General features: G+C 33.5%; 1 protein-coding gene across 2 annotated transcripts in view; it reads right to left on the bottom strand.

Moving 5' to 3' along the window:
• LOC141550632 (adenosine deaminase domain-containing protein 1-like) overlaps nucleotides 1-27,675 on the bottom strand; it is a 62,604-nt gene that overhangs the window by 26,200 nt on the left and 8,729 nt on the right. The window contains exons 4-5 of one of the 2 annotated variants that reach the window (XM_074281484.1): nucleotides 25,067-25,234; nucleotides 23,902-23,958 (exon numbers count right to left, since the gene is read on the bottom strand). In XM_074281484.1, coding sequence (XP_074137585.1) covers nucleotides 23,902-23,958; nucleotides 25,067-25,234 — 225 coding nt within the window. Of the gene's footprint in view, nucleotides 1-15,438; nucleotides 15,570-23,901; nucleotides 23,959-25,066; nucleotides 25,235-27,675 lie in introns of those variants that run through there. The other variant, XM_074281485.1, reaches the window with a different exon arrangement.

Raw genomic sequence — 27,675 nt, forward strand, 5'->3', positions numbered from 1 at the left:
AAATAATTCATACGTAGAATTCATATGTAGAATGTACTTAACATTTATGGATAACCACTATATATTTATTGGAGAAGAAAATGGCAAACCACTCCAATGTATTTTCCAAGAAAATTCCAAATGGGATTATGAAGAGTAGAACACAAATAAAATGATTTACCCATAGTCCACATTTATATCAGAAATTAATCGTGTGTTTCAGATCATATCCCTTTTCTTTTTAGAAATTTTCTCCATAAACACACATAAAAACTATAAACATTTCCTTATATAAAGATGAAAAGAATGAGAATACCATGTGTCACAAATCTATTATGTACAAATTTTTTAAAAGTATATTAGATTTTAACTGGGTTGTCCCCATATTCCATGTTTCTTTTTTACTTTGGGGGGGAGGGTAAGGAAGGGGAGAAAGAAGGGAGAGGCAATCAGGGTTAAATGTCTTGCCCAGGGTCACACAACTAGTGTCAAATGTCTGAGGCTGGATTTGAACTCTGGTCCTCCTGACTCCAAAGTTGGTATTCTAACCATTGTATCACTACACTCCTCTCCCATATTTTTTGTCTTTTCTTGAACTTCCTACTACTATACCTTTTCTGTATTTTTGTTTCATTAATGATAGCTTTATTTTTTTTATACCACTATCACTAATCTCCCTCAATTCCCTATCTCAAGCAACAAAATCCATCTTTCTTGGAATCAAGCAAAACAAACTCAACTATTGATGTTATATAAAAATACAAACAAGCTTGACTTTATATTCAATTCCATCATCAAGGCTTCTGTGGTCTCAGCTCTTCACTGACTTAACTTCTTAAGTTTTTCAAAGCTGTTTTTCATCATAATATCATGGTAATTATATAAAATTTTCTCCTGATCCTGATATAATCATCAACTCATAAAAATCTTTCCAAGTTTCTCTGAGTTCATTGTTTTTGTCATTTTTCATGTTGATATTTTATTATATTCATATACTATATTACAGTATATGAGGCATTCCCTCTTTGTCAAAGTGGGTAATAACCCATTTTCTTTCCATTTCTTTGTTACCTCTCAAAAAATTACAACTATAAATATTTGGGCAAAAATGAGTCATTCCAATTTACCAATGATCTCTTTGAAGTATATGTGTCGAAGTTATATCATTGGGTGAAAAAACTTTTAAATGGCATTTTTTGTATAATTTCAACTTGGTTTTCAGAATGGTTGAATCAGTCTTAAAGTCCTTCCTACAATCTTATCTTTTTTGTCATCTATGTCAATCTAGTGTGCATAAGAAAAACTAGAGTTGTTCTTCTAATTTGTATCTTAATAGTGACATGGAGCATTATATGTGACTAATGATAGTTTGCTTTTCTTTAAAGAACTACCTGTTCATATAATTTAACTCTTTTTTCTATACTCTAGAAAAAGGAATATATATAGGAAACTTCCATTTGTTATTATTAAAGTTCACCTCTCTTATTTATGGGAAATCACATTTGTATTTTCACTCTTCAACTCACTATGAAAAAGGGACATTTCCATCTCTTTAAAGGGTCCAGCTCTTTTCAAATCTCTACCCACATTTTCTCCACTCCACTAGTAAGTAGCTAACAGGTATTGTATTTATCATCAGACACATAGATATACACAAAAGCACAAAAAAGGACAAATAAAGAAATAAGCAATATAAGCAAATACTGGCTGTTTTTTTTTTTTGTTGTTGTTAGTTGACAAAAAGGGCAGACCTCTGCCTCTCCTCCTTCTTCATATTCCAACCACACAAGAAGCAGAAAGGAGATAATAATGAGCATCCTACAATTCTACTGGGAATTGCTCAGTTTCAAGCCCCACCAAATCAGGAAGTATGAAGAACATCACTCAGTGTTAGTAATTTAACCTCATCAACATGATTGCCAGTTCTAATTATCTCTGGTCATCAGTTTTAGGTATCACTGTCCTTCAGTCACAGCTCTCTGTAGTCCTGGAGGAAAAGAAACTCAAGGGGCCAACATCCAGAGGTTGGATCTACCTGCTTTATCTTGTTTACAGCCTTTCCTCCTTCATAACTTACAAAATAGAAATTTTGGAACTTCCTTTTTTTGTTTTGTTTTTTAATTTTATTTTATTTAAAAAAAAAAAAAGAAAAAAAGGAATACAAAATAAAACAAAACAAATTGTCATGTGCCCAAGCAGAATATCAGGAAGGATTCAAAATATATAACAATTACCACTTCAAGCAAGTATATTAGTAGCAGAAATTATATCCATGAATGTCCATCTTTTCTTTACTTCCTTGTAAATTGTGTTTTCTCTACTGTGCCTCCTTTTTACTTTATTCTTTCCTCCCTTTCATCCCCTCTCCCCACACTGTCTATAGTTAAGAAAGGATATATTTATACATATGTAGATACACACACATACACACACACACACACACACACACACACACACACACACCACACACTGTCCCCTTCCCATATATACATATCTTTTCTATGCCTGCTGATTCTGCTTTAATTCTACTTCTTAATTTGCTTTACTACTACTTAACCTTTCCCCACCCATGGATCCCTCCCTTGCTTTCTTCCCTCATGCCTAGCTTCCCTCTCCCTTTATTTGCCTATTTAACCCATTCCTGATGTGAGTAGGTTTTCAGAACTGTGAGCTCTCCTTCACCTTCCAATGTCTCTATTCTTCTTCTGCATCTCATTTGTATAAGTTACTATTTTTGCCTTAACTCTGCTTTAATCTTTCTTTTAAGATACCATACTGAAGTCAATTTTAAATATATGCTATACATTTCCCATGTTAAAAAAAAAAAAAAAAAAAGAAATTGTTCATGTTGAGTTCCTTGAAACTGATTACTGATATTGGCTATTATATGTTAAATTTTCTATTGAGTTAAGGTTTGGTTGATAAAAAAAAGTCCTGAAAATCTGCAAATTTGTTGAATGTTCATTTTTTTTCTCATTCAATATAAGTTTGCTGGCTATGATTTTTTTTAGCCACAGCCTGGTTCTTTTGATTCTCAGTAGATATGACTCCAGGATCTGCAATTTTTTTATTGTGGCTGCTGATAAGTCCTATACAATTCTTATTATAATTCCAGTGTATCTGAATTGGACTTTTTTTTGCTTGTATCTTACTAAATTTTCTCTTTCATCTGGAAGTTTCAAAATTTGGCATTAATATTCCTATGTTTTCCACAAAGGATCTCACTGAGGTAGTAATTAGTTAATTTTTTTCATATTTCTCCTTTCCCCTCATGTTCTATCACTTTAGGATAATTTTCTTGGATTATTTCTTATATTATTGTGTCAAGGTTCTTTTTTTCCAGTCCAATTATTTTTATATTTTCTTTTTTTGGTCTTTTTTCCCCAGATCTGTTGTTTCACATTCCTTGTGTTTCACATTCTGGGTTTTTTTTTTTCACTCTTTAGAATCTTTTTTTTTTTTTTTTTTTTTTTTAATTTCTTGGTCTCTCATGGCTTCACTGGCTTCCCCTTGCTCAACACTAATTTTCAAAGGGTTATTTTTATCTTTGAGATATCCTTTTCTAGTTGGATAACTTTTTTTCATAATCTTATTTCTCTTGGATGGTTTTTATTTAGTTAGGTTTTTTTTTTTTGGGGGGGAGGGAGGTTTCCTTAATATGTCTCATTTGATTTTTAAATCCTTTTTTGTGTTCTATAAATTCTCTCTGGATGGGGAGTCATTTCACATTACTCTTTGGGGAAGAAGAAGGTCTTTTTACTTCAGTGTCCTCCTTTGAAAATGAGCCTGTTCTTCTCTATTCCCATAGTAAATTTCTAAAAGGTTTTTTTTCTTCTTTACCACTTCATTTTTTAAAAACTAAGAGGTATTAGTGTAAACAGCTCTGATCATGGGATGGAGTAATGGTGCCTCTAGTTTCACTTAAGTTTTCCTCTCTGATTTGAAACCCCAAACCAAGAGCTCCTCCTTCCTCCAAGTGCTCTACCCCACTGCCTTTGCAATCTCACATGTGCTCCTTCTTTCTCCTCTAGGGCCATGTTCTTACAGCAATAGCTGAGTCTAATATTCCTAATCAGTTAAGATTCACTCAGTCTTGCTGGACACAGATTCCAACTCCAGTCACTCTCCAAAAAATATAAGATTCTGTGATTTCTGCTAAGGCTCCAGCCAAACTCAGCTGCCCCAGGGCTCCCCACTAGATATTTCTGATGAGGTAGCACAGAAGTGTTTGGTTTAATACCCAGCCCTGGGTCTTTCTTCACACCTTCTTAGCTTATACCTGGAGAACTCCTGTTCTGTCCCAAGTCTTCATGATTTTTTACCAGTTTTTGTTCACCCTGACGTACAAATCTGTTTTGTTTGTGAGGAAAATCTGGAGACCTTGAAATTTACCAACCTACTCTACCACCTTCCCAGAATCCTCCCCAATTTTGAAACTTCCTAAAAATTTTATCTTCAGAACTCTCCTCCTAAGCTCCAATTCTGCTCAAAAGCCTCTAGAAATTATATTATCTCACCCTTTTCCTACTCTCCTTAAAGCAACTGAAAATCTCTCCCTCTCTGCTCCCTTATAAGTTCTTCTGTCACTTACAAATTATTTTTCTCAGACAATAAATGCCTCATAATTTATAACTGAATTGTATCATTTAGGTTGCTCTTTTTTGGGCCTAGGAGTTTTTGGTTAACATTTGCAGAGCAAAAATAATTGGTAGAATAGAAAATATGAATGGTAAATTTCACCAAATAAAGAAAAGAGTATAATTGATTAGGAGAGCAAATGCACGGAAGTGAAGGACAATTGAAAAAATAAAGCCTCACCATTCAACAAAAACATCATCGCCATCCAAACAAAATTTATGTTTTAAAGACAGGATACATAGAGATAACAAACATAGGGGGAAAGAAAAGGGATAACCATTATATTGTGCCTACTATGTTATGCCAGAGAGTATGCCAGTACTTTTAAAAATATTTCATTTGATCCTCTCAACAATGAAAATTGAGGCAAACAGAAATTAAATAATTTGCCCAGGGTTATATATCTAGCGTTAAAAACTGGATTTTAACTCAGGTCTTCCTCATACCACATTCAGCATTCACTTGTTAGAAATACACTCTTGAACACTGAAAATCAGATATTGAGGAAAATTTATTAAAGAAGAATCTTAAGGAATTTTCTTAACATTTCTGACCAGAAGCAGGCTCCACTCCTCTTCAGAAAGAGGGAATGCTGAGCACAGAAATGGGAGAAATTTTATATTTGTTAGCTTGGTGCAGTCCCTCCCTTCACAGACCAGGTTGGTCTATTTCTTTCCCAGTTATAATTATTCTGATATACCCACTACATGTTTTCCCCTAAATATGTATAAACATGTTCCCCCTTCCTCATCATATATTCCATGTTCAAAAATGGTGGAAAACTCTTCTTATGGGTGTGTTATTTAATATTCATTTAGTCTATTAAGCAGGCGCAATAGCACTTTTGTAGAGGATCATAGATAGTGGGGAACCACGGGTGAAATATAAGACCTTTTAGTCCAGTGGAACTCTGCTGCCATGTCTGGTTTGGCTCACTATCATCCCTAAGGGCATCTTGGCCTTCCTGAGAAGTCATGGATACTGACAACCTGTGTTGTAATTAAAGCAGAATTATACTAAATATGGCTCAACTGCCATGTGGGAAGCTAGCAACTCACCATTCAGAAACTGACGGCCATACCAGAACTTAGTATTTCTAAGAGCAAAAAAGAAGTCTATAGCCAATATATATACATAAAATAATAACAGAAACTGTTTAGAAGAAAAAGACTAAAGTAGAAACCTCAAAAATTGTACTTCCAATAGGAATACATAGAATAAAGAAGAGCTAAATGAGTAAAAGAATCATGAGCCAAATAATAAAAGTCTACAATAGACAGAAAGAGAAAAAAGTGCAGAAAACAAAAAATTTTAAATTATTAAAACAAGTTGAAGGGGAAGAAAGGAAAGGGATTCTATTTGATTACTTAGCTGAAAGGGAAATAAGAAATAACTTGTTAAAAACAAAAACAAAAAAAAAAGGAACAAATTAGCAACACTTCAAAAATAGGGAAAGGGATAACAAACAGATGGGAAAGCTTAAGGATGAAAGAAAGAAAGCAGGTAGAAACAGGACTGCTTTAAAATAGCTTAAATTAAAACAACTGTTTGGACATGTATACATATATTGTATTTAATTTATACTTTAACATATTTAACATGTATTGGTCAACCTGCCATTTTGGGGAAAGGGGGGGAAGGAGGGGAAAAAATAGAACAAAAGGTTTGGCAATTGTCAATATTGTAAAATTGCCCATGCATATATCTGGTAAATAAAAACTATTTTTAAAAATAGCTTAAATTAAAATAACTGAAGAGACTCAATGCTTTGTTTCCAGAAGAGGGAAAAAAAATTTTTTTCATTCAAAAAAAGAAAATTATTAGAGACAAATTGTGGACATTAGAAACTACTTCATAAATCTAAAAATTTCCAATACAAATGGATCAAAAATCCAATGAAAAATAGCAACAGATTGGATAAGAAAATAAAATCTCACAATCTGTTGCTTGTAAGAAGCACATTTCAAAAACACATACACAGAAAAAAATTTACTATGTGTCAAGCCAATCTACTATAACAAAATTTGTATTCATGCTATCAGACAAAACAAAAACAAACATTCAAAATAAAAAAAAAAAATGGGATAGACAAAGAAACTACATTATGATCAAAGAAACTGTAAACAATAAACCAACTCAATATTAAACTTACATGGTCCAAATATTTTAGCCTCTAAATTCATTAAAAAAAAACAACCACGAACCAAGCTATAAGAAGACAATAGTAGGAAGAAATTTCAATGTCCCTCTCTCCATTTTGGATGAGTCTAAGAAAGTTACAAATGAAAAGGAAAATACAAAACTGAAAAACTGCTGAGGAAACTAGATTTATCATATATGGCATCATCTAAATAAATTGCTAAAGAATACAATTATATGTATGTATAATTATACACACATACACATACTATTTTCTCAACATTCTTAGAGCCTTTTCAAAAACTACCCAAGAGTAAGCACAAAAATATTGCAAACAAATGTAAAATGGGAACAATAGGATATGTAAAAATATAATATTTATAAAAATAAATATATTTATGTACATACAAATATATCCATATGAATAATAAGTGGTTCAAAGAACAAATCATAAAAACAAGAAAAGTATAAAGATTTAAATAACATATCTAAAACTTTGGGTTGTAGCTAAAGCAATTCTTAGAATAAAAATCATACTTTATTAAAATAGAAAGGTAGGACTGAAGGATTCACAACTAGAAAGCCATCAAATAAACAAACCTAAAATAAGCACAAAAGAGAAGCAATTAAAAATTAGAAGATAAACAAACTAAAAAAATAGAAATGATTAAGTTAAAAGTTTTTGGATTTTTTAGAAGACATAAAATTGATTTTAAAACTTTAGCCAATATGATTAAGAAGGCCAAAAACAACAACAACAACAACCAACAATTTAACAAAATATCTAAATAGCAGGGTGAAATCACACAAAACCAGAATAAAAATAACCACAACCCATCATGCTTAGTTAAATGCTAACAAAACTGAAAATGCCAAAGAAACAGAGAATATCGAGAAGGAAAAACAGACACACAGAGAGAGATGGAGAGAACATATATATCTCAAATACCTAAAATGACCAGATAAAACTCTTAAATGACCCAATCTCAGAAAAGTAAGTTTATCTAATTGTAAAGAGAATACTAAAAAAAAAAAAAAACACAAAACAAACAAAAAAACAAAAACAAAAACAAAACCCAATCTTGGCAGATTCACAGGGAAATTTTATCTAATTTTTAAGGAATAATTAGTATCTATACAAGTCCTTTCCAAAAGGCTCAAAACTATCTTGGACCAAAACTAAACATAACATACAGTGAAATAGCTACACACACACACACACTCATTTATAAAATGGATACTGATTACTCTTTGACCAAGCAGTGCCATTACTAGGTCAGTATCCCAAAGAAATCATAAAGGAGGGAATAGGACCCGCATGTGCAAAAATGTTTGTAGCAACTCTTTTTGTGGAAGCAAAGAATTGGAAAATGAGTAGATGCTCATCATTTGGGGAATCACTGAACAAGTTGTGGTATATGAAGGTAATGGAATATTGTTCTATAAAAAATAATGAACAAGCTGACTTTAGCCTACAAGATTTACATGAACTGATGCTGAGCAAAGCAAGTAGAACCAGGAATGCATTGTACACAAAACAGCAAGAATGCACAATGATCAACTATGAAAGACTTAGTTCTTCTTAATGGTTCAGTGATCCAAAGCAATCCTAGTACACTTTGGTTGGAAAATGACATTTGTATCCAGAAAAAGAACTAAAGTAACTGAATGTAAATAAACACATACTATGTTCATTTCTTTTTTCTGTTTTTTTTTTTTTTTTTTATCTCTCCCATGGTTTTTCCCCTTTGCTCTAATTTTTTTTCTTCCCAATATGATTCATAAGGCAATGTGTATTAAAAAAAAATTTCCAAAAACAAAAAGAAAAAAATAGGCTCTCCTTTTCCACATTTCTATTAGTGTCAGATAAAAGTTACATTGAGACAAGAAACATATTTAGAAGCAATAACATTAGACATTAAAAGAGTAAAATATTATTTGATAATATATCCAACTGTTTCATAGTAAAAAAACTGATGTAATACCTGAATTCAACAAAATTATTCATAAAATTAACTGATAAAAATCATTAACATTATTATCAACTGACTTTTTTTCTCCCTGCCAGAGCTTCTTCAGGTCTAAAATGAGAGGTTTAAGTTAGGAAGCTTTAAAGCCCCAGATCCCTTAACTAAATAGTTAATTCTCAACATCCATTAGATAAGTGAAGTCTAAAATAACAAGGCATCCAAGAATCTAGGTATCAGCTTGTAATGTTACCATCAATAAACATGGAAAAAGCATTGTGATGGGCACTAAGAAAATTAGAAACTACTCTGGGTGCCTTTAAGTACTAAATAAATCCTACCTTTTGTAGGAAGCCTTTTCCCAACCTGCCTTAATTCTAATACTTTCTCTCTGTAATTATTTCCTATTTGTATATAGTTTGTACATATTTGTTTGTTTTCTCCTTCATAAGAATTGTCAGTTCTTTTGTATTCCCAAGTTAGCACAGTATCTGACACACTGTAGGCACTCATAAATGTTTACTGATTGATTTAAGTAAGATAAAGTGGCTTCAAATAAGAAAGGAAATTTAGAGTTTAGAAAAGGGAACATGACAACTATAAAAATCCACAAAAAGCATATAAGAAGTGCAAACAATACTGAAATTCAAGGATGGATGTAGAAAACAGGGCAAAGATTCAGGGAACAGTTCCTGGCACTGATCAGGCACTTTTAAAAATTATTCATTCATCAATTTGAAAAGTGATGTTTGAGTGAGGCTCTCAATTCAGGTTAAGACCCCAATAGAAAAGGAGACAGTAAGAAGACAGAACACAATGGAAGCAAAGAGGTAGAATGCATGTTCCACAAAAGGAGACAAGCAATTTAACAGAAAAAAACAGAAGATGAAAAAAAATCTGTGAAATAAGGTTGAAAACATGGAATGATGTCAAACTGTGTAGTCTGAACTTCAAGACAAAATTTAGAACTTCACTTAGCAGAGAGCTGAAAGATCCAACTAACTCCCGTGTTGTGAAGAGCATCCATTTTATGACTTAAAGTTATATTTTCTTGCAATGCTTTGTTCATATCATTTTAGGGAAGTATTACAAAATATTCTGTTGTCACAACTTGTAATTGGTTCAATGTTGCCATACTTTGGCTATTCAGAAAGATTAAAAACCCTTGATCATATAATTTAATTTGCTATGGGGCAGCTAGATGGCGCAGTGGATAGAGCACCAGCCCTGAATTCAGGAGAACCCGAGTTCAAATCTGGTCTCAGACACTTAACACTTCCTAGCTGTGTGAACCTGGGCAAGTCACTTAACCCCAGCCTCAGGGGAAAAAAAAATTAATTTGCTCCTCATCACTGATTTTAAGGACTTTGTTATCTTTCAGTGTCCCTGTGCCTAATGAAGAATCTTAGATCTGATTTGTTATGCAACTGCATGCTTTGCTAATAAATTGATTTATGTTCATTGCTATTGTCATTTAGTCATTTCTCTTTGTGACTCCAGGAACTGTAATTGTTCATGAGTTTTGTTTTGTTTTTGAAAAAGATACTAGAATGGCTTGCCATTTCTATCTCCAGTGGATCCTTTTATCAGGCAAACAAATTAACCAACTTGCCCAGAGGTACACAGCTAAGAAGTGTCTAAGGCTGGATTTGAATTCAGGTCTTCCTGATTCCAGGCCCAATGCTCTCTCTACTAAGCCAGAAGCTACTTTGACTGATTCCTTAGTCTCAATCAATTTCACGGAGAGAATGACCCCAGAGACCAAACAAAACAACTTTTTACAGAAATTTCTACAATGCTCCAATTTTTCACTGAGTGAATTCTCCATGGTAGATGGATCTACCAGAGGTAGCAGATCAATCTTGATCTCAATTCTTCCAAGTTAAGGTAAGCTTCCACACTGTTGGAAAAGTACCCTTAAGAAAATAATGAGTTCTAGTAGTAGCAATTTTGGCCCAAAAGAAGCTCCCAGTTCAACCAGGAATGACAAAAGTTATGTGAAATTTGGCCTAAAACTGCAATGAATTCAGTTATTACATTATTCTGGCCTTAACTCAGCAACTTTTATTAATCATGTAAGAAAGAAATTGAGACCAGTCATTGAATAACTCCATCCTTGTCCTGTTCTGTCTTCTCACTTTTTAACTTCTCTCCCCACATCTTCTGCTCTTCCTAATCTTACTCTCCTTTTAGCATAATTAAGAGATTTAGTTTCTTTTGAACAAGAGGGACTGGCTGTGAGCACCTTCTCCAGTTAAGATTTACACATGATGTAACCCAGCTGGAAAATATGGAACTCAGCTTTTTAGTCCCTCTGATGTCTCTGTATGGAGAAGAAATTATTTTAAATTTGATGAAAACCCTGTGGCTGTTATAACCCAATTTCAGGTGATGTTTAAAGGTTATCTATAACCCTAGTTAGGGGAGACTTAGTCTTAGGGGAGACATGGTTGACTTAATGGAAAACTTGCTTTCACTTGAGAAAAAAAACTACCATTCCAGAGGCCACAAATAGACATGCCCCAACTCAAACCATCCTGCTAAGCTGGGAGTTGGAGGGGAATCTTCCCAATTGGCCTTTATAGGGCTTACATTGGAATCCTAACAACTCAGCCAATTATTACAAGCTACAAAATCCTTAATTAGGGAAATGTAGGTATACACTGTCTGCCCTGAACATTGGAACAAATTAAGAGAAACTTTTCAAAAGGAAAATGAAATCCCTAATCACTTTTATAAGTGTTTAATAAATAAAATAATAAAATAAATATAATAAATAAATAAATAAATAAAAATGTAATAAATAAATAAAAATAATAAAATAAAATAAAATAAAATAAATAAAATAATAAATAAAAGTGTTTAGCAATATGAAGTTAGACTCACTCAATCTACAAGATATTAGGGTCATTAATTCTGCCTTTGTTAATCAATACCAGTCCCAATCAAGGTACGGACAAGCTTAAAAGTATATGAAGGAAGAAACAAATAAAATGTAAAATCTAAACCAAAAATGCAGACAATTCTCAATATTTATCAGGGAACATAAGGAAATAATACATGTTTTTATTGTCACAAAAAGGGTCATCTTGTCAAAGAATGCAGAAAGAAGTAAGACTTAAAAAAGAGTAAGGGAAACTCTGGAAGGACGAATGAAGATCTACAATGTGAGAGTGTGGGAAGGGAATGAAGTGGGGTTAGAGAAGAGATAATGAATTTTTAATTGTTTCTAATAGAGGGAACAACTGAGTCAAATTTATAAAAAATAAGAGCCATGTCCCAGTTGATAAATGATTTTAAAAATATGGTCTATGCACAAAGGGCTGCAAGTTCATGCATGTCCTTTGACCTAAAAATACAACTAATAGGTATGAATACCAAAAGAATTTTTTTTAAAAAAATGACTTATATATGTACAAAAATATTTATAGCAGCACTCTTCTCAGGGCAAAAAAATTGGAAATTGAGGGGATGCCTATCAATTAGGAAATGGATGAAGGAATTGTGGCAGATGATTTTGAGAAATATTGTTCTAAGGAAAATGATGAGCAGTTTGTTCTCAGAAAAACCTGGAAAATCTTCCATGAACTCAAGCAAAGTGAAATGTACCATGTTCACAGTAATAGTAATGTTCTGGGATGATCAGCTATAAATTCTTTTGCTATTCTCAGAAGTACAATGATCCACAATTACTCTGAAGTACTTATGATAAAAAATCCTATCCGTACCCAGAGAGAGAACTGATTGTGTCTGAATACAGATGAAAAATGTGCTCTTGCTCTCTCTTTTTTTTAATCTATTTTTCTTAAGGGTTCTTTTTTTTCTTTTTTAGGGTGGGAGATCAATGTTTTCTTTCACAATATGATTTTCATGGAAATATTTTGTATAACTTCATGAGTGGCTTGGGCCAGGGATAAGGGAGAAAATCTGGAACTCAAAAGTTTAAATATATATTATATATATATAAATGTTTTAAAAATAAGTGAGAGGAAATATTAAATAAATAAAATTTAAATTTTTTTTGTTTTTCCCAAACCCATCATCTTTTCCTAGCTATCCTAGTCTTTGCCTCTTCCCACACTAGTGTACCATGTTTCTCTTAAAGTTGGAGACACACTGGATGATTATTTATTAGATCTTGGAGCTTCTAGTTTTAACAAGAAAACTATGTGACTAGTGGGACTTTTTTAGTCTCTAATAAAAGTCCCCAAATGGACTCCTTGTATGGTAATTATTGGTCCTCTTATGCCCTAAGATCTCTGCAAACTAAGAGTCACTATGTTATGATCTTCTGATAGATCCCTTGCATTATACTTCATTGAGGACTCCCTCTCCTTGCTTCCCATTTTGATTTAAAATGCCCACCAAAAACCCTAAGGATGATCCATCTAACATTCCTGATTCTCTGTGGGCTGCCTTAACCTCAGATGATAAGATTGTTATTATCTGTTATTCCCATCATCATTACAACCAAAGGAGAACCATTATCATCTGTTTCCCAGTTTCCCTTATTAAGGGACCCTCCTGAAGATATTTCACCCAATAACTGTCTTAAAACCAGGGTACTATTTATACCTGTAAATTCCCTTGTAATACTTCTATTCTTCTTAATCTAAACCAAATCCTGATGATAAATCACTTTATATAGGATTTACAAATCATTAACGCTTCTGCTATACACAAATATCCAGGAGTTCCAAAACTAGCCATTGTTTCTTCTATTCCTTATGATTCTACCTGTTTTACAATAATAGAGTTGTGTTCAGCTTTCTTTTTGTTCAGTTGTTTCAGTCATATCTGACTCTTCATGAACTATTCTTCAGCTCATTTTAAAAATGAGGAAAGACAGGGTGAAGTGTTTTGCATAGGATCACAAAGTTGGTATTCAAGGGCAAATCTCAACTCAGTTCTTCCTGAATCTAGATCTGGTGCTCTTTACACTATCCCATCTAGCTATCCTTCCACAATCCTACTGAATTAGAAGCTCAGTACTTGTCTACCTTCATCTAGAAAAACTTACAATGAACAGACTCATATGCCTCAAGAATACACATACACACACATATACACACACACATAAAATAACCTTATTCTCTCAAGTATTTTAGCTTCTGTTGTTTCAAATATCCCTCTCTGGAATAGTCCAGTATTTGAAGTACCTAGTATTGACACCAACCAAGATGACGGCTATCATCTTCTTCAGCTTCATCAGAGAGGTCATCAAAGATTCAGTGGTATCTTTCCAGGTAGTATTTTGTCTATTTACACTTAATTTTTTTTTTCCAAAGCACTTACAAGTACTTCAACAATTGTCTACTCCTATGACCAAAAAATAATTGTGTGCTACCGTGGGAGCAGCTGGATAATGTCAATAGTAGATTGCTTCCTTTGATGAGATTATTGACCTTTAACTTTTCTTAAAGACAAAATTTCAGACCCCTTACCTTTTTAATTACAACATCTTATTTTTCTTACTGAACTCAAGAAAGCCCTACTATCAACTTCAGTGCTGGGACTCCCAGATTACAGGAAAACTTTCTTCCTTTTTGTAAATGAACACAAGAGGTTTACTTCTGGTATCCTAACTCAAATATTTGAACTCTTCTCTTACATGCCTTTTAAACATTTGTAAATTGAGTTTATATGCATGATCAAAGCTGGCCATTATAAAATTTGTCTTGTTATAAACTAGCTAACTTGCTGGGTTGAGCCATTTCCTGGTCCTGTAGCTACAGCTAACTTTGTTGCTAAATTTTTCTGGAGAAGACTGCGCATTAGCACATATGGATCTAGAGGAGAGGTCTCATTGCACAGGTTCAATATTCTCTGAAATTTATTTTTTTCTTGGGATAACTCCTAAATTTAGTACTTCTTATCACTCCCAGAATTTAGGTCAAATCGAGCATATGAACAAAGAAATTAACATCCTTATTGATAAATTATGTTCTGAAACTCACTTAAAGTGACCTGAATTTCTTCCCTTTAATTTATTTTATCTGCAAAGCAGAACAAAGTGGAAATTACAGCTCCCTCCTTTTGAATGCTATTTGGTCACCCTATCATAAAAGTAAAACCGTTCTCCAAAATCAATATATCATTGCTGGGGAGGAAATACATCTCTTGTTCAAATATATAGGAATTACAAAATAGATTAAAGAAACTTCATGAAACAAAAACAAAAAGATTTAGACCAGACCTCTTGATTTCCATGACATGACTTCTATGCTGGACATAACATTCATATCAAGAATTTCCATCAAAAGTCAAGCTGCCTGGGAAATCCCATTCCTAGTATTGTTGACTACCTGAGCTGCAATCAAGATCAGAGATAAAAACTGTTGGATACATCATGCCCATGTAAAATCTGCTCCTTACTATTTCATGTGAGAGCCATGTATCTAAAAATGCTTTTGCTTTGCTATATCTTAATACTATGATCTGATGTTTCTCCTTCCCCAATTAATTCTGCAGATGAGAATTCTAGATCAAAAAATCTGAACAGTAATTGTGGGAATGAAAAAATAGCCAACCATAGGGAAACAGATACTTCTTACTCTACTATTTGCTTTGTTCCTCATAATTATACTTATCATATGTTTTGAACCTCTTATATGTCCTCACTACTATTTAATTCTCATGGTATTACCAGTTTCTCTTTCCATTCGATTCCATTACTTGAAAGAAGACTGGAAAGACTTTAACACAATTAGTAAGCTTCATGGTGAAGCAGGACATGCTTTATATCATCTTAAAGCAATTGGGCCGCATGGATGCTGGATATGCCACCATATTTATCAAAGTGAACCTGATCCTTGGGAGGCTTTCCCCGTTATTCCAAATGATCCTCTGTAAGGAGACAAGACAATTCCAAAGGATTTAATTGGACCCTTTGTATCTTTATATTGACTTTATGTCATTTATAGAATCCCAAGAAGACTACAAATGATACTAAACCAAGGTCAATCACTTTTCCCCACTTTTATCATGATCACTTAATTATAAAAAAAATATATAGAAACTATAATTCTCCACAAAATTAGGACAATCTCATTAATAGTTAAATACCCTGCTTTAAAATTTGATTTTCTGTATTGTCAGAAACAGAACTCCAAATAATTCATTGAATTTGAGAACTGTTCATGAGTGCACACAATGTCTTCCTTTCCCAAATAATGGAGGTAAGGAAGCATTTCTCTGTGCCAGAGCCACCATTTACAACAAAATAGAAAAGGTAGATTACAAACCTAAATATATCAGTTTCACAAATTTTATTTATGATTACTCCAGTATTACTAGCTATGATTGGAATAAAAATATCCCATACACATTCCCTGTAAATCCCCCCCCTTTTAAATTTCACATGGGGGATTGAGGGTTTAGAATTCTTTGTCTGTTTTATGTCTGCAGAAAAGGAACTTGTTATACCATTCTTCCCCCAGACTGGTTTGGGACATGTAGGATCATTTATTCCCACTGCTATCAGTTTTCAATAATTCTAAAGGACTGAAGGATACATTTCACTAGAAATTTAAAAGCACAGTGGATGCATAAGCACCAAAGGCAAGAAAGTAAGAATGTATACATAAGAAACCCTGTAAAAAAAAAAAAAACCCCAAATACACACACACATAGTGCAGGTTTTAAGTCTCTCTAGTCTATAATTCCCATACATTGGGGTTGCTACCTTAGAGTAAGCAGCCAGAAATCTTCCCCCTGAGATTAAGAAGGTAGTCAAAGCCATAAGTGAGTGCATTACCTTCTTCCAAAATGAAGTAGATTCTTAAATGGTCTGACAAAATTAAACTGCTTTATAGATTTACATAACTATGTTATGATCAATCAGTTGTGTTGTTTCTACATTAACTAAGAGGAGAGATTGTAACAGTCTCCATAAAACCCAACTGGTTATATCTGAAACACAATTGCCTAAATAAGAGGAGCATATTCATGGTGAAATTTCTTATCCTGGTTTTTTTTTACTCTCCTCTTAGTTACAAAGAGCAGGCATATTAACTATCATATTTAAATGGATTCTTATTATCCTCATAATTATCTTCTGGATTTGTGTTAGATGTTGTATTACTTATTCTACTAAAGCCTGCTCAAAGCTGATTGCTAATAATCTGATAATGGTTCAAATATTGATCTGAATATATAATGAACCTCATGTAGTCGGCTTTGGAGAAATGATCCATGGAGGAAAAAGTTTCCCCATGGATCAAAGGAACATTAAAGGAGGAACCAAACCAAATCCATTTTGTGAGCAGCATCTATTTTGTGACTTAAAATTCCATATTCCTGTAAAAGCTTAGTTCATATGATTTCAGAGAAATAACTGCAAAAAGGTTCTAGTACAACTTGTGATCAGTACCCCTTGATTTTGTCACATATTGGTCAAAGAAAAGAAATGCCCTTGTTGTTCAAGATCATCTAATTGTTCCTCACCATTGACTATAAGAATGCTATGTTATCTATCATTCAGAGTCCTTGTATCTACTGAAGAACCTTAGTTCTCATTTGTTATATAACTGCATGCCTTGCTAATAAATCAATCTGCTTGAATTACAATTCCTCAGTCTTGATCAATTTCACTCTCAACAGAACTAAAGGGCTTTAAGCAAAGAGTCATGGATTTAGAGAGAAAGGGCCTCTGGTCAAATAGGAAAAAAAATGAAGGCAAGGACTTGCCCAATGTGGCATAACAGTAAGTAGCAGAGCTTGGAAATGGCCACTGGTCCTTGGAATCCAATCCCAGTGCTACTTGCTTCTCTTGATCACATGGCTCTTTTGAAGACTGCTATAATGTCCTCTCAAATACAGGGACTACAGTCTTTTTATCACTTGGGTGCCCCTCTTCTGGATATTCTCCAGCTAAGTTATATCCTTCTTCTCCTGCACAGAGAAGTGCTAGAAGGACATGGAAGAGACCAGCCTAAGAAAAACAAGGATTTACACTGGTAACCAATGACATCCCAAGGCCTAACTTGGCTAGGTACAGGGCCTTCAAAGCTAGACAGAAGAGTTCTGGCTGTCATTAGAAGTAAAGAGGAGTCCTTCAAGGCTTAGGAACAAGGAAGTCCCAGATGAAAGTAGAAAGTAGGAGGGGCTGATAAAAAAGAGGGCACACTGAAGATGATGTGGGTCAGAAGCAAAACAGTGATGAAGAGGGAAAGGCTGCAAGGAGAGAGAAAACTAGAACTTGGGAAAAACAGATAGTGGTAAATACAGTTAGTAATCTTAATTGGAATGTGATTGGGATGAACTCTCCCATAAAATGGAAGTGATAGTCAACAACAATACTATATGCTGATCAATTCTGATGGACGTGGCCATCTTGAGGTGAATCCAATCAGTTCCAATAGAGCAGTAATGAACTGAACCAGCTACACCCAGCTAAAGAACTCTGGGAGATGACTATGAACCACTACATACAATTCCCAATCCCCCTATTTTTGTCGCCTGCATTTTGATTTCCTTCACAGGCTAATTGTACACTATTTCAAAGTCCGATTCTTTTTGTACAGCAAAACAACTGGACATGTATACATATATTGTATTTAATTTATACTTTAACATATGTAACATGTATTGGTCAACCTGCCATCTGGGGGAGGGGGGAGGGGAAGGAGGGGGAAAAATTGGAACAAAAGGCTTGGCAATTGTCAGTGCTGTAAAATTACCCATGCATATATCTTGTAAATAAAAAGCTATAATTAAAAAAAAAAAAAAAATGGAAGTGTTAGCAGAGGGGCCAGAATCCTACAACGTATTGTTTGCAAGAAACTCATTTGGGGGCAGCTAGGTGGCGCAGTAGAGAGAGCATCAGCCTTGAATTCAGGAGGACCCGAGTTCAAATCTGATCTCAGACACTTAACACTTCCTAGCTGTGTGGCCCTGGGCAAGTCACTTAACCCCAGCCTCAAAAAAAAAAAAAAAAAAAAAAAAAAAGAAACTCATTTGAAGCAGAGAGATACATTGAGAATTAAAAAAAAAAAAAAAAAGCTGGAATAGAAGATATTATGCTTTAGCTGAAGTAAAAAACAAAAAAACAAAAACAGGAGTGCTGATTCTGATCTCATACCAAGCAAAAGTAAAAAGAGATCTGATTAAAAGAAATGAGGAAAGAATCTATATCTTGCTTAAGAGTACCATAGCTAATGAAGTAATATCAATACCAATACCAATACCAATAAATATATATACACCAAGTGGTATAACATCCAAATTTGTACAGGAAAAGTTAAGGGAATTGTAAGAAAAAATAAACAGCAATAGAAATAGGAAAAAATTATTGTGGATAGAAGAGAATATACCTTTTTCTTAGTAGTACATGGCAGCTGCACAAACACTGATAATTTATTAGGACATAAAAACCTCACAATCAAATGCAGAAAGGCAGAAATAGTAAATGCATCCTTTCATATGATAATACAATAAAAATTATATGAAATAAAGGACCATGAAAAAATAGAGCAAAAATTAATTGGAAACTAAATAATCTAATCCTAAAGAAGGAGTGGGTCAAACGAAAAGTATAGAAACAATTGACAATTTCATTCAAGAGAATGACAATAATGAAATAACATACCAAAACTCGTGTGATGTAATCAAAGCAGTTCTTAAGGGGAAATTTACATCTCTAAATGCTTACATGAATAAAATAAAGAGGAGATCAATGAACTAGATAACCAACTAAAAAGTTAGAAAAAGAACAAATTAGAAATACTCAATTAAATACCAAATCAGAAATTCCAAAAAATCAAAAGAGAGATTAATAAAATTGAAAGAACACTATTAAACTAACAAATAAAACTAAGAATTGGTTTTATGAAAAAAACCAGCAAAATTAACTTTTGGTTAATTTAATTAGAAAAAGGAAAGAAAAAAACCAAATTACTAATAAAAAATGAAAATAATGAATTTACCACCAATGAAGAGGTAATTAAAGCAATAATTAGGAGCTATTATTCCCAATTACATGCCAACAAATCTGACAGTCTAAGTGAAAGGATGAATATTTACAAAAGTATAGATTGCCCAAATCAACAGAAGAAGAAATAAAATACTTAGTCCCATTTTAGAAAAAGATAATGAATAAGTCATCAATGAACTCCCTAAGAAAAGTCTCCAAGGCCAGATTGATTTACAAGTGAATTCTACCAAACAGTTTAAGAACAATTAATTTCAATACTATATAAACTACTTGGAAAAATAGGGGAAGAAGGAGTACTACTAAATTCCTTTTATGATACAAATATAGTGCTAATATCTAAACCAGGAAAGGCCAAAACAGAGAAAAACAATTATACACTAATTTTCCTAATGAAGATTTATGTAAAAATATTAAATAAAATATTAGCAAAGAGATTAAACCAATTTATCACTAGGATAATACACTATGAACAAGTGGGATTTATACGAAGAAGGCAGGGCTGCTTCAATATAAGGAAAACTATTGGCAAAATTGACCACATCAATAACAAAACTAACAAAAATCAAATGTTTATCTCAATAGATGCAGAAAAAACATTTGACAAAATAAAACACCCATTCTTAATAAAAACATTAGAGAACATAGGAATAAATGGAATTTTCCTTAAAATAATAATAGCATCTATCTAATATCATCAGCAAGCACATTATGTAATGGGGATAAGCAGAAACATTTCCAGTAAGATCAGGGGTAAAACGAGATTGCCCATTATCACCATTATTATTCAATATTGTACTGAAATATACTATAGCAATAAGAGAAGAAAAAGAAAATGAAGGGTTAGAATAGATAATGAGGAAACAAAACTATAGCTCTTTGCAGGTATTATGATGATATACTTAGAGAATTGTAGAGAATCAGCTAAGAAAATACTAGACTAAAAACAATTAACTTTAGCAAAGTTGCAGGATATAAAACAAATCCACAGAAATCATTAGCATTTTTATATGTCACCAACAAAGCCCAGCTGAATACATACAAAGAAAAATCCCATTTAAAATGACTGTAGACAATATAAAATATTTGGGAGCCTTCCAAGACAAACCCAGCAACTATATGAATGCAATTACAAAACACTTTTCACACAAATAAAATTCAATCTAAACAACTGTCAGAATATCAATTGCTCATGAGTAGATCAAGCTAATATAATAAAAAAATAACAATTCTACCTAAAATAACCTACTTATTCAGTGCCATACCTTTCAAAGTACCAAAAATTAAAGCTAGAAAAAAATAGTAATGAAATTCATCTGGAAGAACAAAAGATTAGGAATATCAAGGGAATTAATGAAAAATAAATGCAAAGGAAGTTAACGTAGCCATACTGGTACTGGCTAAGAAACACAGAAATGGATCAGTTGAATAGAAATAGAAACAATAGTCAATGACTATAATAATCTCCAATATTCCAGCTCCTGGGATAAGAACTCACTATTTGGCAAAAATATTATTTGGAGAAAACTGGAAAATAGTGTGGCATTGGTCAACATTTAACACATTCTATGAAGATAAGGTTGAAATGGGCTCATGTTAGACATAAAGGGTTGCAAATTAGGAGAGGAAGGGAGAGTTTACTTGTCAGATCTTTGAAGGAGGGAGGAATTTATGTCCAAAGAAGAACTAAAGATCATTACAAAATACAGAATGGATAATTTTGGTTATATTAATTTTAAAAGTTTTTGGACAAATAAAACCAATGCAGTTAACATTAGAAAGGAAGCAAAAAGCTGGGGGAGAGGGGGAGGCATTTTACAGCCAATGTTTCTGATAAAAGTCTAATTTCTAAAATATATAAAGAATTGAGTCAAATTTATAAGGATACAAGTCATTCCCCAATTGATTGTCAAAAGATATAAACAATTTTCAGATGAAGAAATTAAGGCAATTTCTCATCATGTGAAAAAAAAATGCTCTAAATCACCAATTAGAGAAATACAAATTAAGACAACACTGAGGTACTATTTCATACTTTTCAGATTGGCTAAGATGACAAGAAAAGATAAGGATAAATGTTGGAAGGGATGTAAGAAAAATGCATAGTTGGAAGAGTTGCAAAATGGTCCAACCATTCTGGAGAACAATTTGGAACTATGCTCAAAGGGCTATAAAACTCTGCATATTCTTTGAGCTAGCCACTACTGGGCCTGTGTTCCAGAAAGGGCATAAAGGAGAAGAAAGGTCTCATATATACAAAAATGTTTGTGGCAGCCTTTTTTGTAGTGGCAAGGAAATGAAAACTGAGTGGATACTCATCAGTTGGAGAATTGCTAAATAAGTTAAGGTATATGAATGTAATGGAATATTATTGTTCTATATTTCAAAAAAGCCTGGAAAGACTTACATGAACTGATGCTGAGTGAAGTGACCAGAACCAAGAGAACATTGTACACGTAACAAGATTATGTAAAGATCAACTGTAATAGACTTAGCTCTTCTCAACAATATGGTGATTTGAGGCAATTCCAATTGACTTGGGATAGAAAATGCCATCTACATCCAGAGAGAGAACTAAGGAGACTGGACATGGATAAAAGCATGTTTTTTTTAATTTGTCTATTAATCATGACTTTTTCCCCCTTTTGGTCTTATTTTTCTTGCATAATATGAAAAATATGGAAATATGTTTAAAAGAATTCCATATATTTAACCTATATTAGATTGCTTGCTATTTGGGGGAGGAAGAGATAAGGGAAAAAAGAGAAAAAAATTGGAACACAAAATCTTACAAAAATGAATGGTGAAAACTATCTTTACATAAATTTGTAAAAAAAAATACTATTTTTAAAAATTTTAAATAGAAAAAAAAAACGGAAAAAATAGGTTTAATTAGGCAGCTATGTACACATACTATGGAATGTAAAGTAAATAATTGAAGACAGCTATCATAATCATTAGAGATCTGAGATGAGAATAAGGCTCTCTTGCATCATGCCATGGTAATCTGAGGGACTTCTTTATCAGGTATACTTCTGGCAAATTTAGGCCTATGTAGATGAAAGCTTAGATTAAGATGATAGCCACAGAAATAAAAGAAATTTTAAAAGAACAGATATTTTCCATATAAGATAAACTGTTTCACCCCTTCCTCCTACTCAATAAATGCCAGCAGCTCCCTATTATATCCAGGATCAAATATAGTCTTTACTTATCATTCAGAGTGGCTCCTTTCTATCTTTCCTATCTTCCTCAACTTTACTCCACTTCATATACCTGTACCACTGGCCTTTTTGCTGTTCCTAACATTAGAACCTGTCTCCATGCATGTCCCTTTCTACCCCCAGACTAAGAGTGCCTGCCTTGATGCCCTCTCCTCAGAATCCCTGGCTCCCTTAAGACTCAGTAGCAAATCCAGAGATTTCCCATCCCATTCTATATCTCTTTTCTTAGGAATTTGCATCTGTTATTTTTATACATATAACTTCTCCTCACTCATGTAAGCTACTTGAGGGCAAGAGTATTTGCTTTTCTTAGTATGTTTAGCATTTAGCACAGGGCTTGGTCCATAATAATTACTTAATAAAGGATGATTACTTAATTGGAAGCAATATGAAAATGGCCTGGAAATGGAAATGCACCTGTTAAAAGACTTTTAGCCACCTTTCCAACTCCTTTGCAGAGAAATCCAAGGATACAGAACATTACATATATCTGATTTTTTTTTCAGTGTATTGCTAAATTTTGGAAAAAAAAAAAAAAAAAAAAAAAAAAGCTTAAGTTCCTCTTCCCTTTGACATTTTGGCTTATAAAACTAACACATCAATAGCATTAATTGAACTTCTCATACTCATAGAGTGAAATAATTCTCAGTTTCTGCTACCCAAAAATTCATCAGACCCAGGATCAAGTTAACCTAAGGGTTACTAAATTTAATGCCAGTAAAGATCAAATTTTGGAATCCTTTATATCAGGCTGGAAAGGTAGTTTTGATCCTGTTCTACTATATAACTACCACAACTGCCATTCAATGACCAACCTCAATGAGGGTTGGCCACAAAGAAAAGAAATTTTTGATCACCTCAAATCTTGAAAGTTTATCTACCAAATCAGAGAAATATCTTTCTTAGCAGGTTCTTGACTCAATACAAATATATACCTTTGAAACAAGTTTGTACATGTAATATTTCTTTAGGAGTCATAACTGGTACCAAACAAGAATATAAAGATTTTCCTATCATAATGTACCTTGGAAACAATTTGATTCAGCTGAAATGATGGGTTCTGCTAGGATGAGAAGAGGACCTATTGAAAGAAATGTTAGGAAACATAAAGCCCTTGAAATGTTATAGGTGGCTGCTTTATGTTTTTTGGTAACATGGTAGTATATAAACTATCATGGCAAAAATATGTTCTATGAAAAAAATCAGTATTTGAAAAAGATCAGAAAACTAAAGCTATTTTCTTTTTTTTTTTATAATTTGCAGTTTATTAATTTATAGTTTATATAATTTGCAATTTATTAATCATTAAAATAGCTACATACACATGATAAATAGTAATACAAGTAAATGTTCATTTATTACAGCCAGTCTTGGGTGGGGAACAACAACTAGGCCTATTTTGCAGCTAATTCAGGTTTGTTTGTTTTTTCCACATAGTTTTTGGTGCATCTTACAGCCAAAGCTTTCTTGTTGTTTCACTACAATTTCTAGTTCTCGAGTGTTGTTCCTCATAGCTCATGATGTCACCATTTTGGAGAATCAGGTCAAAATGGGCCAGGTCAACACGGAATCAATTCAGGAAAGAGAAAACATAGTTGTTTTGGAAGTTCTGTCTAGAAGGACTTGAGGCCAAAATAGTTAAGCCTGGAGAGCTACAAGTATAAGAAAGAGAGAGGAAGTAACTATGGTAATACCTGCTACTCTAATTTTCATTCTGACTAACAATATAATCCATGCATATATACTCAAGGGATACCTGGATTGAAAAATAAGTTCTTAAAGGAAGAATTTTCAAGGGATACTTAGCTAGAAGTTCTTAAAGGAGGGAAATGAGGGAAGATATCCTGACTAACCAATCCCAAAGAGTCTTCTGAAGAAACCCACATAGCTATATAGCAAACAATATGATGAGCTCAAATTTGTTAATGCAAAAAAAAAAAAAAGGATATTTAAACAAGTTTGAATATAAAAAAAAGAATAGCATGAACCAATAATAATGACAGAATATAAATAAGCTTCATTGAAAAATTCCTCATTACAGCACCCTACACCAATGAAGTAACAGGCCCAGTCCCTATTTATGTATTTATCAACTGGGGGGGGGGGGGTAGGGAGGGAAGAGGGAAGGAGGAAGTATGAGAAAGAGAAGAAGGGAAAGATCTATACTATTCAATGACCAACACACTCACCTGAGCTTTCCACATTCCTTGATTCAGGATCATCCAACTGCAAAAGCTCATCAAGGGCTAGCTTGGCTGCATTGGATCTAGATTCTTTTTTATTTTGTCCCAGTCCAGTTTTATATTGAATACCGTTCACCACAGCACAGAAGGCAAAATAAGGACCCATAACATTACCTGGAAGAAGTACCCAAGGATATTGGTATAAGTTTTAAACTGTGAATACAATTACCAGAACCTGGTCAAATGGGTCAAATGAAAGAAAATGTAATTGATATAAAAATAACTAACAATTCATTTTTCCTACTTAGAAAAAAATTCTTCCAAAATAAGATAGCATTAAATTCATATCACTGTTAAAATTTTTTTCAATAAATATGTAACACAGATTTGTAGTCTATTATCTTCCTTTACTTAAAAATCATAGAACCTCAGTCAGAAGAAACCTCAAAAGCCATTTAGTCCAATTTGTTCCTGAATGAGAATCCCCTTGACATCATCACCAGGAAATGACTATACAGGCTTTGCTTCAAGACTTACAGGAAAAGGAAACTCCCTAATTCCCAAGACAGACCCAGATTCAGCTAAATTTAACTCTTATTTGGCTAAATGTTTAGAGTGTGTTGCTGTATAAATCAAAAGGTCAAAGTCTTGGTATTCAAATTTCAAAAATTCTTCCTATACATATCTCCAACTTTAGGTTTTGGTGCTTTGGATGCCATGTCATTTGAAATTGCCAACACCATCTGGCCTTCCCAATTAGTTCACAATGTTTTTCAACATCTGAATACATGAAATCAGTCCAGTGGCAAGATATAAATCAGGACAAATGTAAATGGTCCCAGATGCAGAGGAAGAAGTTGGCCTTTTTAAGCTAAGGTCTTTCCTAAGTCTGTTTCATTGAGGCAACACCTACTCAGTGATTCAGGCTACATAAGAAATGAGGCAAAAACCTCTTTTACTTAATCAATAAATAAACAAATGAATGAAAAAATGAATGGACTAATAAATAAAAAATATGCGAGGTCAAGACCCTTAGAGTTTCTGGCCAAAACAAAACAAATATATATACGCATATGCATTAACTCCGAGCCATTAAAGCCCAAGGAATGACCAAGTGAGGCTTGGTCATCAATGAAACAAATCTACCCCATAAATACCAAAAAAATCTTTCAAGGTTTCATCCACCAAAATATATATTCCTTTGGGCAGAGACAAATAAAGGTATAAATCCCTCTGTTGTTGTTTGTCCTTCATTTTTGAAAAGGACTCATGACATCAGAGAAATGATGCCATGAAATGCAGGTAAGTTGGATTTAAATGAGGATAAAACATGAATTGTTTCCATTCTAAAGGAGAAGATGGTACAAGATAATCTTCAGAATCCTAAATCATCAAAGGTCATAAAGTAGGCAAAAAATGGCAAAAGATAAAGAAGTTAAAAATGGAGGCAAGAGATGAGCCATTGCAAGAAAGAACAAGTCACTCAGATATCTGGATTAAGACATGGATTCTGGGAATGGTTTTATGTTCTGATGATATTAAAAGAAAAAAAAAGTGGGATAAATACACTAAGAAGGAAAAGAAACACAACTTAACTCATAACTGGGGCATACAAGTCAAAGGTGACGGACAGGATCCCTTCTCCCTCCTCACCATTGAGGCACTTTTCAAGAGGATGGGAGGAGAGAACCCCTGCAAAAAGGACTGATGCAAACTTTCATTGGCCCCTCAGATCCCTCCCCATCATGAGATTCTTTGTGACAATTTTCTGTCCCACAACCAGATATGTGAAGAACAACTCATTCTTTATTGCATAATTTGACTACATCTCAATTAGACCAGTTTCTTGGTCCCATTAATGGAATATACCTAACAAAATTCACAATTCTAGGTCCTCTAGTAGCCATTGTCAGCCATCCCAGCATTCAAAGGGATCTCTTTTTATTGGTATCCCTTCAAAACCAAGAGGCCAACACATCAAGGCCTGCTAACTACCCCAAAGGAGATAGTTCTTTCTGATCTGGTGTAATAAAGCATTCCTGTGTAAAATGTCACTTAAGGCAGTTTTCTTATTGAATGACCCGAAGTCTTCCACAATCCACTTGCTTACACAGGTAAATGTCATCTTCATAGTTTTCCTCGAGAAGCTCCCTCAGGGACCAGCAAGTTAGCAGTCTTTCCGTGTTCTGCAGAGAGGCATGTTCCCACAGAATTTGAGCCTGGAAAGAACCCCTGTGGCATGTTAACTTATTTAGCTGATCTGGAGGCAACTTTCTGTCACCTATAGCATAGCTGCACCAAGCATATTTGTTCTGAGCTTAAATTCAGCCTACCAACCCCTCCAATTATTTCTACTCTCCCTGACTCCCAGGTGGGTGTGTGTGTGTATATACATACATATATATATACATATATATATATATATATATATATATATATATATATGTATACACAGAGAGAGAGAGAGAGAGAGAGAAGGAAAGAGAGGGAGAGGGAGAGGGAGAGAGTTTCCTCCAGTTGAAAATAAGCACCTTGTGGGAAGGGTTTTTTCCAGTATTGTCTTTGTATGCCTGGGAACAAAGTAGGTGCCTAATAAAAATTTGCTGAATGAATGA

This window comes from Sminthopsis crassicaudata, chromosome 1, assembly GCF_048593235.1.
Source record: "Sminthopsis crassicaudata isolate SCR6 chromosome 1, ASM4859323v1, whole genome shotgun sequence".
In the NCBI taxonomy this organism is placed as follows: domain Eukaryota; kingdom Metazoa; phylum Chordata; class Mammalia; order Dasyuromorphia; family Dasyuridae; genus Sminthopsis; species Sminthopsis crassicaudata.